Source organism: Eublepharis macularius, chromosome 1, assembly GCF_028583425.1.
Source record: "Eublepharis macularius isolate TG4126 chromosome 1, MPM_Emac_v1.0, whole genome shotgun sequence".
In the NCBI taxonomy this organism is placed as follows: Eukaryota; Metazoa; Chordata; class Lepidosauria; order Squamata; family Eublepharidae; genus Eublepharis; species Eublepharis macularius.
The window spans coordinates 229,172,145-229,190,222 of NC_072790.1; the positions used below are offsets into that span (position 1 = coordinate 229,172,145).

Below are 18,078 nucleotides of genomic sequence, written 5' to 3' on the forward strand. Positions count from 1 at the left end.
TACAGCTTCCAGGTCACTAAACATGACTTCCGGTCTCCACCGCCTATCACTGATATGCTTTTCTGTCCTTCAGACCATAGAGAGACATACTTCCCTTGACCGAATTCCGGCAAGTCTTGCGGGAAATTTCAGGGCAGCGGTGGGCGGGCGTATGCAAATATCACACCAATGAAGGAGGCAGGCGGTCTTGAAATTATTAATAAGCCTGAGAGAATCCCGCACAATTGGACGCTGGGCTGCTTACTGGGAGGGCGGGGAGAGGAAAACACGCGCGCGAAGTTCGTTCGGAGGGAGATGCAAAGTCGAGTTTTTCCTTTCTGCGGCGCTGGAGCACAGAATGCCTGGCGGTTTGTCTCAAAATGGTAGGATTTCATTTTTTCTCCCCCAGGATTGCTTCTTAGTTATTCGTTTAAGATGTGTGAGCGTTATAGACTTTTTAAAAGTTGGTTTTATTCTGTGTGTGATTCTCGAAAGCTTCTGCTACAATAAAGTTGATTAGTCTTAAAGGTGCTACTGGACTGTTTTTGATTTTGCTACTACGGACTAACACGGCTAACTCCTCTGCATCTATAACAAATTTTTGTGAGCTTTTATTTTCATAATTATTTCTAACAAACATTTTTTCCTCCTATGAACGTTAAAATGCTTTTTTGCAAATATTATATTATATTAATAGCCCACCCTCGCCACGAGGGGGCTTAGGGCGGTTTACAGCAGCATAATATTACAAAAATAAACATTTAAATAACATTAAAACCATGGTCGTCAATATGTATGTACAGACTCCCAAGATGGCAGCTCCTTCCTCTCTTTCCCAGTCAGAATATAAAGAGATGGGGAGAGGGAGAGGTACAAGCTAATATCACCATAGTAACTGAGCATATAAGGGGGCTGATGGTTATATATATAACCCCGCCCCCCTTGATGAGAGACTGGTAGGGAGGCATTTCTAAGAAACCTTAGATTGGCCTCAGCCACACCTAATACTTTCTTTAAATGTGATCTACTACACCATTCCTCCAATAAACATCAGCTAACAAACCATGAGTGTACAGCTGGGGCTGAGAGGAGTGACTTACCCAAGGCCACTTGTAGAGCTCATGGCAGAAGTGGGAATCGAACCAGCAGAGTGCTAATTAGCATCCCATGCACATAACCACTGTACTACCACAGCTTTCCTGTGAAGCATTCCAGTGTATTAGTCTCATGTAAAAATCAATAGCTTTAGAATTTTAATTAAACTCACTTTGTGTCAATTCTTTCAATTAAATGTGAATTTCAAGTTAAACCATTCTTAAAGGTGCTACTGGACTCTTTTTGATTTTGCTACTACAGACTAACACGGCTAACTCCTCTGAAGTTAAACCAGAGTTAGCTGTAAGAAAATATTGCATCTATAACGTTCATATTTTTCTGTTTTGTTTTTCTAAATAGAAGAACTTCTGCAAATGCAACTGCAAGATACACAAGAGGACACACAGAGAAACAGAACTTTTAATTTGCACATTTTAATATATTGTAATTGGTTAATGTTCGTGTGTTCTTATTTATTCAAAATATAAATATTTGCTTATGTGATTTCCTGGGGGGGTGGGAGACAGAAATAAAGTACTCATTTTGTAAAATAAAAAGCAAAGGATTTTATAAAACAGTTTATTTTTGTAACAAACAAAATGCTTTAAATCACATTTAATATTTGGGAAGTTAGATAATAAAAGTTGTAAGAAAAAATACAAAGTCAGAATTTTTTTTGAAAAATGGGAATGCATTTTTAACAAACATTATTTTAATAAACTTGGAAAAATTAGATAAACATAAAATTTTTATTTTTTTTGTAAAATAGGAGGAAAATAAAATAATGAAAGCAGTTTTTATTTTGCTGAACAAAAAGAATGGGCGGGGGATCTTTCATGCTCGCCAAAAGATTCAATTTCAGCAATTATTAAGATAAAGGACAAAACCCTCATTGTTCATATGGATCAGCATTTTGCAATACAGGCAGTTTTCCTAAAGCTGCCTCATCACACTCATCTTTCAGCCCTAATTCCCTTTCCCTGCAAGGACACTTTAACCTGTGAAGTGGCTGTTACTTGGTTGCGCTCAGGACCACATGTGTAAACTTCCTCATCTGTCAGAACAAGTTCTGATGGAAGGTAATGTGCCCAGATGTTTTGGATCAAAATGAAGTGGTGCAGCTCCAGAGCAGGCTTAGAAAGGAAAACAGCAGCTGTAGGAAACTGGAATAATCAGAGATGGTTCATTGAACTATCAATGAACGGGCAAGCAGTCAGGACAATATTTTGGCACATTTCAGCACACTGTAACACACAGCTTATCAATACTATTACTTGATTTGGACACCCATCCACTAGTTACCCTCAAGGAGTAGTAAGTACATCCTTCAGAGAACAAGAGAAGGGTATGCAGAGGTGGGAAAGAAGAAGGGGATATTGCCTATCCTTTTCTGCATTGCGGAATTGTCTGAGGTGGCATCAGACTGGCGTGCTAGTGATGCCCTTCAGGAAAAGTGCTTGGCTGAGTAGGTGATCCAGCAGACAATAAACCCAAAGAGCAAGTGAGACTGAATCGAATTACTGTGTCAGAAGAACCCTGGTTGTGCAGACAAATCATAAATCCAGCAGCACCTTAAAAGACTAGCAACTTTTATTTCCACACAAGTCAGAGCTCATTTCAGATATGTGAAAAGAACATTATTTTGGCCAGTTCTTTGGGTGGAAAATACAGACGGGTGGAGGAGTTGAGGCAGAGAGTTGTGTTATTTTGCTACCAGAAATGAACGCAGCGATGCCTCGGCAGTTTTCACACAGATAAGAGGCAAGCCAGAATGCAGGCCTGGGTGCATGTGCTCACAGTGGCATGTGCAGATTGGCAGTGTGTAGTTTGGCACGGGGGAAGGAATCCGGTTACAGGGGCCAAGCACAATAGCAAAACAAAAGATTTTTTCCCCACAGGCTTGGGAAACTGGAAACGTGGGAATTCACACTTCTGATTTGCACAGGAGAGGGCAAATCAGATTACAGGCCTCCCTCTGCTCCAATCAATGAAGGAGAGGAGGGACTGGAGCATGTGCAAGAGAGATGATTGATCTGTTTGAACAAGAACCTGCTGCAAAGGAATCTTTGGTATGAAGAGAATGAATGTACCCGATTGGGTCTGCTTTCCACAGAGAGTTCAGATTCAATCACACAGAATGACTAATCCAAGACTGATGATTTTTTCACTAGTTATCACTATTGCCTACAGATTTCTGTGATTTTATTATGTATACTTCAATTTGTTAGCCAAGGCACCTAGCCTTGGTGGCCTTTGTGAGGGCAGAAAGGAGGGATATAAATGTAAAATAAAATTTGGGATCTGTTGTGTTCTGCTCTGAGCCCACTTGCAAGCAGAGCGGAATAGAAATCAAATTAAATAAATAAATGAAGGCTGTCTGGAGATGGGCTAGCCAAAATGGTCGCGAGCGATGCCAACAAGATGGAGGCATATTGGTCTTCACTTGGCAACAGGCCTCAGTCAGGCCGATTTCTGCTCCCTGTTTCTCCATTATTTTCTCAACTGCCCTCAACATTCCAGGCTTTCTGGAGGGCAGTGAACAAGTTCAGTCCTTACTGGGCCATTGGTGGGTACTTTTAAAAAAAAATTATAAGCAAATATGCTCCTGGACATAAACTAATAGTTTCCCCTCTTTCCTGCCAACACATTTGCTGGATAAATTTAGTTGTTGCAGAGTAGAGAATTTGCACAGCAGATAAAGAGTCACAGACACATGTGTGTTCAGCGTCTAAAATAAGTGTTTACATATAGGGTAAAATAATAAAGGTTACATTGGACATAAAATAAAGAAAAGCTAACTTAGCTCCTACATCCTGGAGATAATGGTCTAACTGGAGAGCAACGGTGTCCTGAGTAAAGGAAAGACTGTTAATTGCCCCCCCCCCAATAAACCTGGTCACCCAAAAATCAATCCTAGATCTGTTAATTAAGCATGCAACTCCCCTTTATCCTGGTGGGAAGAACAACTCAACATCTAACTGGCCTTATGCTAACTAGCTGCCTCTAAACACAAACAGATTAACTCTTTCATGACTGAAGAGAATAACACTTGTAAAATCCCAACAAAATTCAAACCTTTTAATAAGGGAGATGCAATGGTATTGATCTTGCATGTGGCAAGATTATGAGATGGTTTTCAGGAGGAGCATGGGAAATATGGATGGTGAGACTGAAGAGCAGAACCACAAGTGACAAAAGGCACAGATTGGACGCTTGTCAGCTTCCCTCAAGTTTTGATGGGAAATGTAGGCAGCTTGGCGGAATGTTGGACAAGTGACAGTTGAAAAGTCCATTGGACAGCAGTCAGAGAGCGAAGCTGCAAGACCAGGACGCCTACATTTCCCATCAAAACTTGAGGGAAGCTGACAAGTGTCCAGTCTGTGCCTTTTGTCACTTGTGGTTCTGCTCTGAGGTAAATCAGATGCTCCAACTATTCCTATTTACCAAGGGCACCCACCTTCTAGTCCCTGTCTGTTCACCCTGGTGTACTCCTATCTAGCTACCCTTAATGGATGATTAATTATATTTTCAGCCTGGGTGACTACTCCTTGTTCACACACCATCATGCAATACTTTCCCCTTCACTCTGCCAGCGAATTCAGGCCTCCACTCAACACTGAGCTATTATCTCCCATCCTGCATCTGGCTCTTCAGGCTGTTATCGGAGAAGAAGGGATTCCTCACAATCCAATCCATTTAGCCCTGAGCAAACATTTTGTATCATGTTTCTGGCTCTTAATTGTGTTATCAGTGGGAATGAAGTCAGGTAAATTTTAAACAGATTTTTCAACCCAGTGGAAAACACGGCTGCTGTACCTGTGGTCTCTAATTCCTCGTCCTTTTCAAATTGCTGAGACATTGAGAGTGAACAGACTTGTGAAGCAACCCTGAGAGTTACACTCTTCTAAAACCGCTCAATTTAAAAGACTTAGAAGGGTGTAACTCTACTGAAGACTGCACTTTTGGTGACTTAGTCAAGGCAGGAGGCGGCTGAAGATGGTTTGTTTTCTGAACAGACAATTTAACAACATTCAATTTATATACTGCCCAAGACAACACCCACTGAGAGCAGTTTACAAAGTGTGTCATTATTCTCATGACAATCACCCTGTGAGGTGCGTGGGGTTGAGAGAGCTCTGGAAGAGCTGTGACTGACCCAAGGTCACCCTGCTGGCTTCAAGTGGAGGAGTGGAGAATCAAACACAGTTCTCCAGATTTGAGTCCCGGCACTCTTAACCACTACATCAAACTGGCTCTCCATTTTATGATCTAGATTGCATGGACTGACTTTGAACAGAAAGGTCTCTTTTTCACTTGCTGAACCAATGGGCCATTTCAGCTTGCATTCTTTTGCTTCACTTTTGTGATTTCCTCGTCACAGAAGTTGTTCTGTGTGAGCCAGGAACAGTGTGAGTTCCTCTCCTAGGTTCCTGAAACAAAATCTGGAATTTCAAATAAACATCTCCAGACATTTACTCTTAAATGTCAAGAGTGTCTGGCAGAGCAGCGTCAAAGTTACTAGTCCAGAGTTACTAGTCCACTTCAACAGCAGGCCCTCCGAGATGTGCTACGATTCTTCGCATGCTCTCTCTTGCTCCTGTTCCATGTGACCAGCAAGAGCCAATCAATCGGGCTTTGAATTCTTCACGAGGCGGAGTGAGTGTAATCCATATCCATGGTCAAAGATGCAGAGGAGTTAGCTGTGTTAGTCTGTAGTAGCAAAATCAAAAAGAGTCCAGTAGCACCTTTAAGACTAACCAATTTAACCAATAAAATTGGTTAGTCTTAAAGGTGCTACTGGACTCTTTTTGAGCCATATCCATTGCTCTCTCAATCTCCAAACAATCCCAACCTTGTTGAGACCATGGACATTTTTGGAATTTGAAGAACATAAAAGTGGGTACGGCCACAAAATTACTGCCATAAGATAGCATGGTCAACCACAAAATGGCTATTATGCAAGCTGGTACCAATGACAAACTGTTGAGAGATGCATTTTACTACGATGGCTGTTTCTGAATGGGTGTTCTCTACAGACCCCCCAAAAGTTATACTTCCTGGGCCAAAACAGCTCCTACTTCAGTGGTAGGAAGGACAGGCAGGATTGGCTTTTTGCTTTGAGAAAAAAGGAAGCAGATACCAGGAAATATATTGATGGGTACCACCATGTCATCTATGGGTGCTGTTTTGGGAACCATAGATACAGGCAATTGCTTTTAGGAAAGACTTCTGTGGAGGAAGATCATACGCAGCCTACTAACCTTCCGGTGTAGTTCTTGCCTCCAGTTTTCATGACTTCTCTCAGCCCTTGAACGAATGTTTTCAGCAGATGTAACGGCAAGACCTCACACAGTCCATTTTGTGCCACTCTTGTCCACAAACACCTCATGAAACACGCTACATTATTCAAATTCTAAAGATCCAAATAAAGAAGTATACCATTTCAGATCTCCTCTGCCCTAGTGAGTTGTGTCAAACAGCTTCCAGATGTTTCATAGAGTACTTTCACCAAAGAAAAAAAGGCAACCTTCCAGAACAGCCAATAAGATGAAGACCAGGCAGCGATGCAGGACTTGAACCTTTAACTGATTGATTCTACAATGAAAGGGTCCACCAAGGGTTTTTTCTGGGAAAAGAGGTGGTGGAACTCAGTTGTGGAACTGAGGACCGCACAATGACGTCACTTTGGGTCAGCTGGAACAAGGGGGGAAGTTTTTTAAAGTTTAAATCAGCCTCATCGAAAATGGTCACATGGCCAGTGGCCCCGCCCCCTGATCTCCAGAGGGGAGTTTAGATTGCCCTCTGTGCCCGTGGTGTGGAGGGCAATCTAAAATCCCCTCTGTCCGGAGATCAGGGGGCGGGGCCACTGGCCACGTGACCATTTTCTAGAGGTGCCAGAACTCCGTGCCACCACATTCCAGCTGAAAAAAGCCCTGGACTCCACTAAGCTAAACGTCATGTTATTCAGGTCTCTTGTATTTTTTCTGTTCTTGAATTCTTGTTAGCATCCATTGACTGTTTAAGATTCTGCTGTTTGTTTGTACATGTTCAAATAGATGTGTAATTCTTTTTAATTATTTGTGGGTGTCAGGTTTTTCCCTTTTGTGTAGTTACACTTTATATGGGTATTTTAATCAAACCCACTCATAATCACAATTTTACTTGGATTGGCTTTCCCCCTTCATGCTGGTTCAGCTCTCCTCTCTCTTCAGGGTGTGCAACAGAAAACAAACTGGTCTGAGAGCCAGATCTTTGCCTAGGGACAGTGCCCCCAAAACATAAGGCTACTGTTGATCCAGGAAAAGAAGGGAAGGGAGATCTGAAGGAAGGAGCTCTAACCCTTGAAAGTTTTCACCCTGAAAATCTTGTTGGCCTCTAAGGTGCCACTGGACTCCAATCCTGCTGTTGATCCTGAGATCTTCAACCTTTCCTCCTCTCTCTTCCAATTCCCTTGGAATTTTTGCAGGCCCACTGGAGCTTTTCGAATCCCAACTCCCTGCATGGCTCAAAAGGAACGCGATCAATGCCACCCTAAACACAGAGTTAATCTACGTCTGCTGAAGTTCGTGCCCCAATCTGGATGACCCAGACTAGCCCAATTTTGTCAACTCTTGGAACATAAGCAGAGTCGTCCCTGATTAGTACTTGGATGGGAGACCACCAAGGAAGTTGCTCTGCAGAGGGCAGGTAATGGAAAACCACCTCGCCTTGAAAACCCTACGGGGTCATCCTCAGTTCTCTGTGACTTGATTGCACTTTATACATAGACACATTGAAGTCAATGGACTTAGAAGCCGTTTACCATGTACTGGATAGCAGGATTTGAGGCCAGTGGTGACTTAGAGACCAACAAGATTTTCAGAGTAGAAACTTTTGAGTCAGTGGTCCCTTCTTCACTTATCTAAGTGGTGCAATAGCATTTAGCTTTGACTCTCAAAAGCTTCTACCTTGCAAATCTATAAGGTGCCACTGGACTGTGTATAGGATGGCACTGATAGGTCTGTCAGTCAGTCTTTCTGGGTCGCTGTATTTAATTAGCAAGAGGCTGGGAGCTCCAACCATTGGGATTTTGGGCTTCAAGCAGGACAGTTCCTAAGCGAGGCAGAGTCGCTCTAGCCCATACAGAAGCCATGGTGTGTATCCCACTCTGTTTTTAAAAGCTTGACATTCCTAGGGGGTGTGGGCCATTCTATCCAACATAACCTCGTTGGTTTGAAGAAAGTGGGAGGCGATAGAGAGCGCATCCACATCCGTAGGAAGATAGGCCGCTCTACCCGTCGCGGCTCCATCGTTTGGGAGACGAGAGAGAGCGAGAGCGGCATTCTTTCGCAGAAGCGCAGACGAGACAAGGCGAGCGGAAGCGGCACTGCTAGAGAGGCTTAGCCGCTGCTTCCGCTCGGCGTTCTAGGTGGTATCTTGGGTCCGCAGCTTCTCCCCCTTTCCCTCCTCCTTCCAGTGGGAGGACTGACGGCAGCTGGGGCGAGCGGCGGAGGGGGGACAAGATGGCGGAGGCCTCGGCGGCAGCGGCGGCCGCCGTCTCCCAGCATCGCTTCTTCTGCCACAGCTGCAAGGGGGAGGTCAGCCCCAAACTGCCGGTAAGGGGCGTGGGAAGGAGCCTGAAGGGAGAGCAGAACAGAGGAGAAGGGGGAAGGAAGCAGGGAGGTGAGGTCATGTCATGTCAATACTCCCCCTCCCTCACTTAAAAAGGGAGGTGTCGGTGGGGAAGGATGAAGCAAGGACTCCTGGGTCCTCTTTATAGTCGGGACTAGGAGCCCGTAATGGAGTCCGAGGAGTTAAAAGCGTTGTTGTGGTTGGTTGGCTGATTTTGATCGAGGCCCCATTATTTTTGTCCTTCTCATTCGGGGCGGGGGGGGGGGAGAAGCGTTTCTGTCTTTGCCAAAACGCCCCCCCCATACTTATAGGTGTGTGCAGAAGACGTTGGCAGCTTGATCCACTGCATAGACCTCTTTCTCCTGTCTGCGGTTAAGAATTGGGAAGGAGGAGAGTAAGAAACTGGATGTGGTGTTTACTCAGACCTTGACCTTCTCTGCTCCCCATCCCTCCACAGTGAAATGGGATGGAGTAGACAGCAGTTTGAGTATTGTTAAGAATTAAGAAGGAGATCCCCTGTTTTCGTTGGAAGTGATGGTATCAGCCGTTTTAAAGATGTGGGCCTCTAGAAGGGAAAGTGGACGGAGTGGCCCCCATATCTTTTTTTTTTTTTTTGGAAAAGGGTTAGGGTTTTAGCAGAGGGAGATTTGGACTCTGATCATTATCTTCCCCAGGGTGCAAATACAAGTAGGGTCTGTAGGGGAAAGGGCACCCATCCTGCACTTCTTTTTCCTAGAGAAGCAGATTGCTTACCTCTCAGCACTCTTTCCTGATATAAAGGAGCATTTGGGAGAGATGACAGGAAGGGTAAGTGAGAGGACGTGAGATGTTTGTCTTCTCATCTTGTGTATGTATAAGGAGAAGCCGGGAAAGGCAAAGGAGGTTTAAATCCCATTTGTTATCTTTTTGCAGTTAAAAACTCAGAAGAGAGAAACAGTGGAGGGCGGACATGAATATACGAAAGCGTGAAGGGCTGGAGCCGTAAAGAGAATTGACTCTAGTAGCCATCCATTCCTTTCAAAATGGGGAGGAGGGAGAGTGCTGTGCTACTCCTCCCTCCTCTGAATGTTTTCCTATACAGGGGAAGGAGAGAGGGATGATGAGCGAGATGGTGTAGTGGTTAGAGTTATGCCTGGGGATACTCATGCTCATGTCCCTGCTTAGCCTGAAGTTCCTAATCTTGGTCCAGTTACTTTCAGTTTCTGCCTACTTCACCTGGTAGTTCTGAGAATGAAGTGGTGGTGCAGAGAGTCATGTATGCCTTGTTAAGCTCTTGGAGGAAGGGCAGGATAAAAATGTACTGAATAAATACATTTCAAGCTGCCCTGACTGCTACGTAAGGGATGGGCAGAGCTGGAGAGTCCTAGGTGCCTGGTTTGCCCAGGATCCCAAAAAACGTGGTACCATCAGGGTAGGAATGTCTTTCCTTCCTAGAGTATAGGGATCTTAGATGATCTTTCCCTTAAGAAAGTACAAAAATATTATCTTTATCAAATTAAAATGATTCTTTCTGGTTCTCGATGTGCTGCTGAGGCTAGGATTATGGCATGGTAATTTCTTAGGACCGTTCTCATCTGGTCACCACCTTTCTTTTTGATAGTGAGGGGCAGTGCTGTCTTGCCATTGGCCCGCTTGCTTGGTCATTGATAATGAGTGGCAGTAGCTTTTGGGAAACAAGGTGGATGAATCCTCATTCTCTTTTAGCTTTCAGAGCTAATGGTGCTTGATGGTTAAGTGGAAGACAAGAGTTTGGCCCACAACTGTCTTTAACACAGCGCAATAGTAATGATGGCTGCCCCTCTTGGCTTTTACAAGAATGGGGCAAGGGGATTGAACCCCCGGGAAGGAGACCAAGTGATTCCAGGGTGCCTTGAACTTCTCTTTGCAGGAACCTCTTGTTCAAGGCTGAATACCCACAGCCAGGGTTTCCCAGTTTGTGGCAGCCCTCTGCATTTGTTGGTGGCAAGGAGGGGGTGCCAATATTCTTTTCTTGCAGGTACATCTGCTATGCTGAACCCAGCCCACAGGGGCTATGTATATTTCTGCCTCTTCCTCTAGACTGCAAAACTGATAGATGTGTGTGTATATCTGGTATGCACAATCCATGGCTGGCTGGACTGTGTTTACCTTGGGTCATGAGATGTGCAGCCTAACACTAAAGTTTGGCAATAGGTACTTCATAGCAGATACATCACAGTGTCAATTGAGATGCTTTGAAGTGAATATCGGACATTGAGGTATGTGAGTCACAGTGGCAGGATTGCAAGTGGATCCATCTACATCAAAAAAGAGAAAACTTATTTCTTGGTGAGCTCCTTGGTTTCTTACACACAGGGAGTTGTCTGGCAGAATCCCTCCATCTTTCAGTGTCAGGCTGTGAATGTATGGTGACATGCCATTCAACCTCAGTTGCGCCATCTGCAAAATGGGAACTGTGCCTGGGGTTGGCAAATGACCAGGGTCTTCCATGCCTACAGATTTGCTGCCAGGGCCTTCCAAGTGGAGACATTTTTTTTACACCCCTAAGCATCACTGATGTCAGAAATTTGTTGATACTTCCTACCCTAATTTGATGCTGATTCCTTGGCGAATGTTTTTCTGCAATTATAATGAAGCTTGTGTGCCTTCCGAGTTTACACAGTGATCTGTTGTGAAAGGCACTGGACGGTTTTGGGAAAAATCCAAGCCACCTGTATGTCTACACTTTTCGTTCTGGCACTTAGAACAAGGAATCTGAGCACCTCTGAATTTGATACTGCCTCCCGGACAATGGTTGCTGCCACCACCTCTGTTTGAAATACATTGACATATTTTAAGTGTTGAGTTAGGGGCTGCTGAGGACAGCTTCTATAGCCAGCTGGTCTTTTGACACCTGAGAAATGGTTTCCTTGCATTTTTAGAAGATCCCAGCAAATGTTCTCTTTATTTCCAGAAAGATTTTTTTTAAAGGTTACGTTGGCATCAGTTACTGTGACGTTATGTTCCCCTCTGTGGCACTGAGGGAGACTAAAATCTCATGGATTTCTTTAAAAGTCAAGTGTACGTGACACCTCTGGCTTGTTCCTGTCACAGATATTGGCGCCGAAAGAGCTTCTTATCTGTAAACAAGGAACCGGCTCTGAATGTCGTTCTCCGCTGGCATATCTGGTTGTGCTTTCAGAGGGCATAGGTTTACCTTCTGGAGTCTCTTGCCTCTCCACCCCACCCCCAACCACGAGCACAGACACCCGCACTCCCTCCCTCCAATTTATGCTTGGCTCCCTTTTCAGTTGCTGACTTCTGCAGTTTTTTCCCTATGCCATGTTTCAGCTCTCCTTTTGTTTCAGCAAAGTGCTGCCCCCAAACCCCCTCCTAGCCTGATGCTTTCTATAGTCACAGTTCAGGATTTCCTGATGTCCTTTTGTCTCTTCATTGCTCTCAGGACAAAAATCTCAAGTTAGCTGTATCCATATGTGCGGCTTTGGGGTTTGCAGCTGTGCAAGTGAGAAGTGTTGGTATTGGGTGAAGAACTAAACAGTCTTAGAGTTTCAACATTTGTTCTTTCCTTCTTTTAAAAAGACCAATGTCCCAAGTTTCTAGCCCTTAAGATGGCTGTGATAGGCTGGAATGTATGGAAGTGATGCTTAGTGCTATATCAGCCTGGGGGGTGGGTGGGCGTTTGATGGTGCTGAGGTGAATTTCAGGGAGGGGGTGGAGCTTAATCGGCTCTTTCCCCATCCTTGAATAAGCTGAATAACTTATGCACAATAAGCAAATACATGCACCTTTGTACTACTGTTACGAATCATATGATCTGAGCAAGCTTGGTGGAGAGTTGTGTTTTTTGGACATTGATTCCACAGCTCTACCTTTGGGTCACACCCATTTCAACTGAGGCTGACATAAAACTAGCCGGGCAGTTTTGGTTTTGTTATTTCCGGATAACACTTACACTTTTGGTTTTCTTCCCAGTAATCCTTTGGGGCTTCCCAGAATATATCTCAGGTCTCTGTGAGCTTTGTTTCTTGTCCTGGATTTAACCCTTGGTGTAATCTGCAGACCAGATCAGAAGATGCAAAATTTCATTTAGGCCCTAGTCAAAACAATGTTATAGAAACATAGAGCTGGAAAGGACCCCAAGAGTCATCTAGTCCAGCCCCTGCATAACACAGGAAATTCACAGCTATCTCACCCTCCACCCCTCTCAGTGACCCCTGCTCTATGCCCAGAGAAAGGCATAAAACCTCCAGGAAGGAAACATTCTTCCTGACCCCAAAGTGAGGTCTCATTTGTATCAGATGACTTGAAATGGACTTGAAAATAAGCCCACCAAAGATACTAGGCCTCTTATGCTTTTAGTACCTGCACATGGTAACACTGGAGCCAGCGTGGTGTAGGGGTTAGAGTGTAAGGCAAGGATTTATGAGACACAGGTTGAAATTCCCACTCTGCCATGGGAGCCTGCTGGATGACTTTGGGCCTGTCATTTGGGATATCATTATTTAAATACTAATCAAAGTTTCTTCCAGTGCTTGTGGGGTCTGGGCACTGAAGGCATTGACTTGGGCCCATTTGAGGATTTTGGTGAGCTTAAAGGGATTTCCATCAACGGAGTGGGACTTCCTCATCTCTCCTTCCCACTGCAACCAAAATGCCCCTGAAATGCTACTTCTGGCAGGAGCATCTTTGTGGAGGAGATGGAGGTCTGCTGAGGGAGGAGCGAATCACCAAAAATCTCCCCTGCTTTTGTTTGCAGAATTCATCTCGTGGATCTAAGCAATTTCTTGTGCAACCCAGGTGCGTGAGTATTGGGAAGCTAGACAAGGCAGTCTTTTTTTTTCATTGATGGTTGTGTTACACAGTTCTTTCCTACACAGATATTTTATCTCACACAGGAAATAGTTTGTGTTCTTAGCAATTTCTGACAGCCCATTCTGCCTACAGTACACTAAGGGGACAGCTGAGGCATTCATGGGCATTCCTGTGGCTGAACACTCACTTGCTCTGCGTTTTTGCATGTTATAAACTATAGAGCCTACAGAGAGTCAGTTCTTTAGGAAAAGGAAGGTTTGGGAGAAGGCCATAAGCGGAACTCTTCTAGATAGGACCAGGGGTCCAAGAGTGGTCAGCTAGGTGTTTCTTGGAATCTCCTAAGCAAGGCATGAAGGCAACAAGCTTCCCCTATGGCTCCTTCTCCAGCACCTGGTGTTCAAATGTTCATTGCGGGAGGTTCCATTGAGTCTGCTGTTGAGCTGTCAAGAAGTGTCAAGCTATTATCGTCTGTCTTCAATGAATTTATTTAATCTGCTTTTAAAGTCATCTAAACCAGTCACTGTCACTGTGCCTTGTGGAAGAGAGTTCCGTACAATGACTCATTTCTAGTTTCTCCAAACCATCGCAGGAGTCTTAGTTACTAGAAACTTGATCCGAGTTCTTGGGGAAGTTGAAAAGATTGTTATATTTATTTGTGTTGTTTCTCCAAGAAAGTGCTCACTATTGATCTTGAGCCTCTTGAAAACCCCTGAATCCATCTGGCTTGGTCCAGACCTCCCCGTGAGCTTCGTAGCTGAGCAGGGAATTTAACTTTGGTTCAAAGTCCTAATTCCATTCACTCTGCTGCACCAGCTCTTTACATGGGGAACTCGTGTTACTCTTTAAAAAAAATAAAGCCCTGAAGCCAGAGTCTTGAAGTGAAATATTTCTTTCAGCCTTATGGAAAACTGAGCATTTGAAGCGGGTCTGGAGAGCCGGCTCTAAGAAGTGAAAAACGTTGTGTTTAGATCTTGCCTCTGCCCTGGGCTGCGGAGATCCACAGTCAACTTGTTCAGCTGCCTTGGCAGCTCCCTCCTGACCTTTTCTGTAAAATGGGAGCGTGAAGCACCTGCTCCGTGAGGCAGAGGGAGCGTCTGAGGTAATGACTTCCTGGATCCTTAACCTGGTTCTGCAACCTGCTCCCTTGGAGGCTGTGGGTGAGTCACTTCTCTTTCTGAGCCTCAGTCGTCTTAGCTGTTACAACGGGCCAAGCCAAATTGCACTTTTTTATCAGGTATGTTTTTGGACTGTTGTGTTGTCCTGGGCATGCTATCGATTTTGTGTCAAATGAAAGTTGGAAAGTAATTGTTCTCGATGCTAAACTTTATCATGCTTTCTGACTTTCAAAATTGTTCAAAGCAATTCAGATTTCTCTTTACTGACACAGAGGTGGCGCTTCCAGGGGGCAAAATGAAGAAGCTGCCTTATACTGAGTCAGGCCCGTGGTCCCTCAAGATCAGCATTGTCTACACAGACTGGCAGAGGCTCTCAGGTGGTGCTCTTCACATCACCCACTTTGTAGTCCTTTTACCTGACGACGCTGGGGATTGAACCTGGGACCTTCTGCGTGGAAAGCAGATGCTCTACTACTGAGTAACAGCCCGTTCCCTGATGGAAAGTACTTTTTATATAGGTGACAGTGTTGATTTGGGGGACTCCTGGATCCAGTCCTTGCTGGTTCATGAACTTCACTGGGTGATCTTGGGTCAATCACTGTCTTGCAGTTTAGACCTTTCTAGGAGATATGCCTATTGGTGCCGCCCTGTGGCACTGAAACAGTGAATAATATTTTTGTGTGTTCGAAATGCTTTACATACATTTTCTTCTTACATACATTTTCTTGTTATCCTTATCTCTCGTGTTGAGAGAGAAAGAGAAAGCGATCTACTCAAGGCTACCTAGCAAGTTCACGACCCAGGAGAAATTCAAATGGGGAATTCCTGATTCATATGTCAGTCTCTTGGGTGCTCCGTTCTATGCTCATTCTCAACAGTTGAGCATTGTTGATGCTGAGCAGGCACAGAATCTTAGCAGCCATGCTCTCATAGTTATTTCAGAAGGAGCTCTTGATACATTCACTTGCGGGTGGAAAGAGACTTTTCCTGATGGGTTATGACACACTATTGGGCTGTAGCAAACTGGCACCATAAAAATGAAGGGGGGAGGGCTAAGACATGCATAAAATTTAAATTCAGCACCAAAATGTAATCTAATGCTGTGCCAAGAAAAGTTTTATTCTACAGTGGTGAATTTGGGGCCCATTTAAGGAGGACAGATTGACTGTTTGATATGGACAGATGGTCCAGCTGTCCTTATTCGCTAGGGACAGCCGCTGTTTGCTGATCCATGCCCTGGTGAAATCATTGCCCTTATTTTTTGCTTTTGGGTGGATATTTTGATGCACTTTTGTAGGTGAAAGTCTCCAGAGGTGTGTGTCTTCAAGGTTCATGTCTTCAGGGTTCAACACCCACTCTAGAGCTTCTGGATGTAAAACTTCAGGGAATAGATTCATCTTCCCTCTGCGGTGCTTGCCAGTAAAAAGTACATGCATAAATCCTTAAGCCAAAACTGGCCATTTAATTCACACACTGCAGTTGTTGAGGTATATATTAAACTGTTGATCATTATCCTATAAACTGTGATGTTTTTCTAGAGACCTCTTTTTGGTCTCTAGGTTAAAAACTTGGCTTGTAAAACAATGCACTGGCGGGAAGACAGTATGCAGCAGATGGAGCGGGTCCTTCGGCAGTGTGTGTCTGCACATGTGCATTTGGGCAGTGATTCTTGGAATGAGAATTAGGGATGTTACAAGCACAATCCTCTTTTCATCTGTGAAATGTTGGAAGATATGCGTGGGGCGCGATTAGCCAGGAAGTTCTCTTGTATAGATCTCTTTGTAAGCCTTGCAAGATGATGGAAATACTGGGGTGTTATGCGTGGGAGATTTTCCTAATCGATAGTGCCCAGCGTTAATTGGCGGGGAGGAAGGATAATACTTCAGTATAGCATTTCCAGACATTCCAAATGCTGATGGCTGTTGTGGGTTTTCCGGGCTGTATTGCCGTGGTCTTGGCATTGTAGTTCCTGACGTTTCGCCAGCAGCTGTGGCTGGCATCTTCAGAGGTGTAGCACCAAAAGACAGAGATCTCTCAGTGTCACGGCAATACAGCCCGGAAAACCCACAACAGCCATCGTTCTCTGGCCGTGAAAGCCTTCGACAATACATTCCAAATGCTGTTTCTGTGCTATTCTAATCTGATCTTTACAGCGATCCCGTAAGAATTGGTCAGTAGTATCCTTGTGTCGCAGAGGCTGCGAGTGAGCGATTGCTGTGCTATCTTGTGAATGTGTGATAGAGACGTGAGATTCCAACTGGGAAGGGGCTGTGGCTCAGTGGTACAGCGCCACTTTGCACATAGGAGGTCCCAGAGTCCAGTCCAGGTCTGGACCATGTCCAGTTAAAAGGATTGGATAGTAGGCGACGTGGAAGGCCTCTTAACCAAGACCCTCCAGAGCCACTGCTGGTCGGTGTTAGAAAGTATTTCCCTTGAAAGACTGATGGTATGACTCGTGAGAAGGCAGCTTTGTGTGTTCATCGCTAGTATCAGAAATGCTTAACTTCCTGGTTAGGAGCTCAGGCCACTTAGCTGCCCTAACGTCTTGGCTGTTTCTGCTTTGCCTGCCGCAAAGTCAGGACCCAGCCCTGGTACCAACCCAAACTCCTAGCATCATGTTGCTGGCCAGGGTTTTCCAGCCCTGAGTTAAAAACTGCACACTGCATCTTTCCTCCTTGTCAAAGCAAATCAGTGCCACCCAGTCCTTTTGAGGAGAGAAAACACAGCTGCAGCCTCTTCAGCATTCCCTGGGCCCTCCCCTATTTATCCAGGCACTCAGCTCAGCTTTTCACTGAGCTGTGTTGTTAGGGCCGCTTGTTCTGTGGCTTTGCTGTCAGGCTTGGCTGAATGTGGGCTGCTGTGATTATGGAGCAAGTACATTGGGAGGCTGAATAGCTGCATTCTCCCCCACGGCCATCTCCAATTGCGTTGTCTGCCGTGCGCGCTGCAGGTGCATGTCACAATGCCACCAAGGCGTTGGAGCCTATTGGGAGTGAGCATTAAGACGGCTTGGGTTGCGTTCCAACTAATGTTCTTGAGAGCCAAGGAGGTAGGGTGGGGCAGAGAAGGATTCTTAAGTTGGATGTTGGCAACTGAAATGACGAAGGGGGATTGCAGAGGGCTGGTGTCACCATACATTGAGCTGGGGCAGCAGCTTTGGACCAGGGCTTCCGATGGGCCCTACTGCTGTTGCCTTGGTGTTTGCATGCCCTTCCCCACTTACAAGCCCTCCTGCCATCCATGCTGCCAGCTGTAAGTTGCCCAGAGCTGTTGGGGGGAAGGGTGTGTGCGCGGCTGAGAGTGCGGGCACTGGGACGGCTTACAAATGAGCTAGCAGGGAAGAACACACAGATGGGGGGGGTGGACCGACAGGGAAGCAAGGAACTGTCTGCCTCCCCCGCCCCCCAAACCCCTTCAACTGACTCTGGGTTGCAGCATATTCTGTCTGAGGAAAAGCTGAAGCATTTGGGGATTTTTAATTTGGGGA

The 18,078-nt window shown here is 45.1% G+C and overlaps 1 protein-coding gene across 2 annotated transcripts in view; it reads left to right on the forward strand.

Annotated features, from left to right (window-relative positions):
* Nucleotides 1–8,518: 8,518 nt before the first annotated feature.
* RNF115 (ring finger protein 115) overlaps nt 8,519–18,078 on the forward strand; it is a 58,957-nt gene continuing 49,397 nt past the window's right edge. Inside the window, exon 1 of one of the 2 annotated variants that reach the window (XM_054994230.1) lies at nt 8,519–8,669. In XM_054994230.1, coding sequence (XP_054850205.1) covers nt 8,577–8,669 — 93 coding nt within the window. In that variant the 5' untranslated portion in view covers nt 8,519–8,576. Of the gene's footprint in view, nt 8,670–14,398; nt 14,711–18,078 lie in introns of those variants that run through there. The other variant, XM_054994223.1, reaches the window with a different exon arrangement.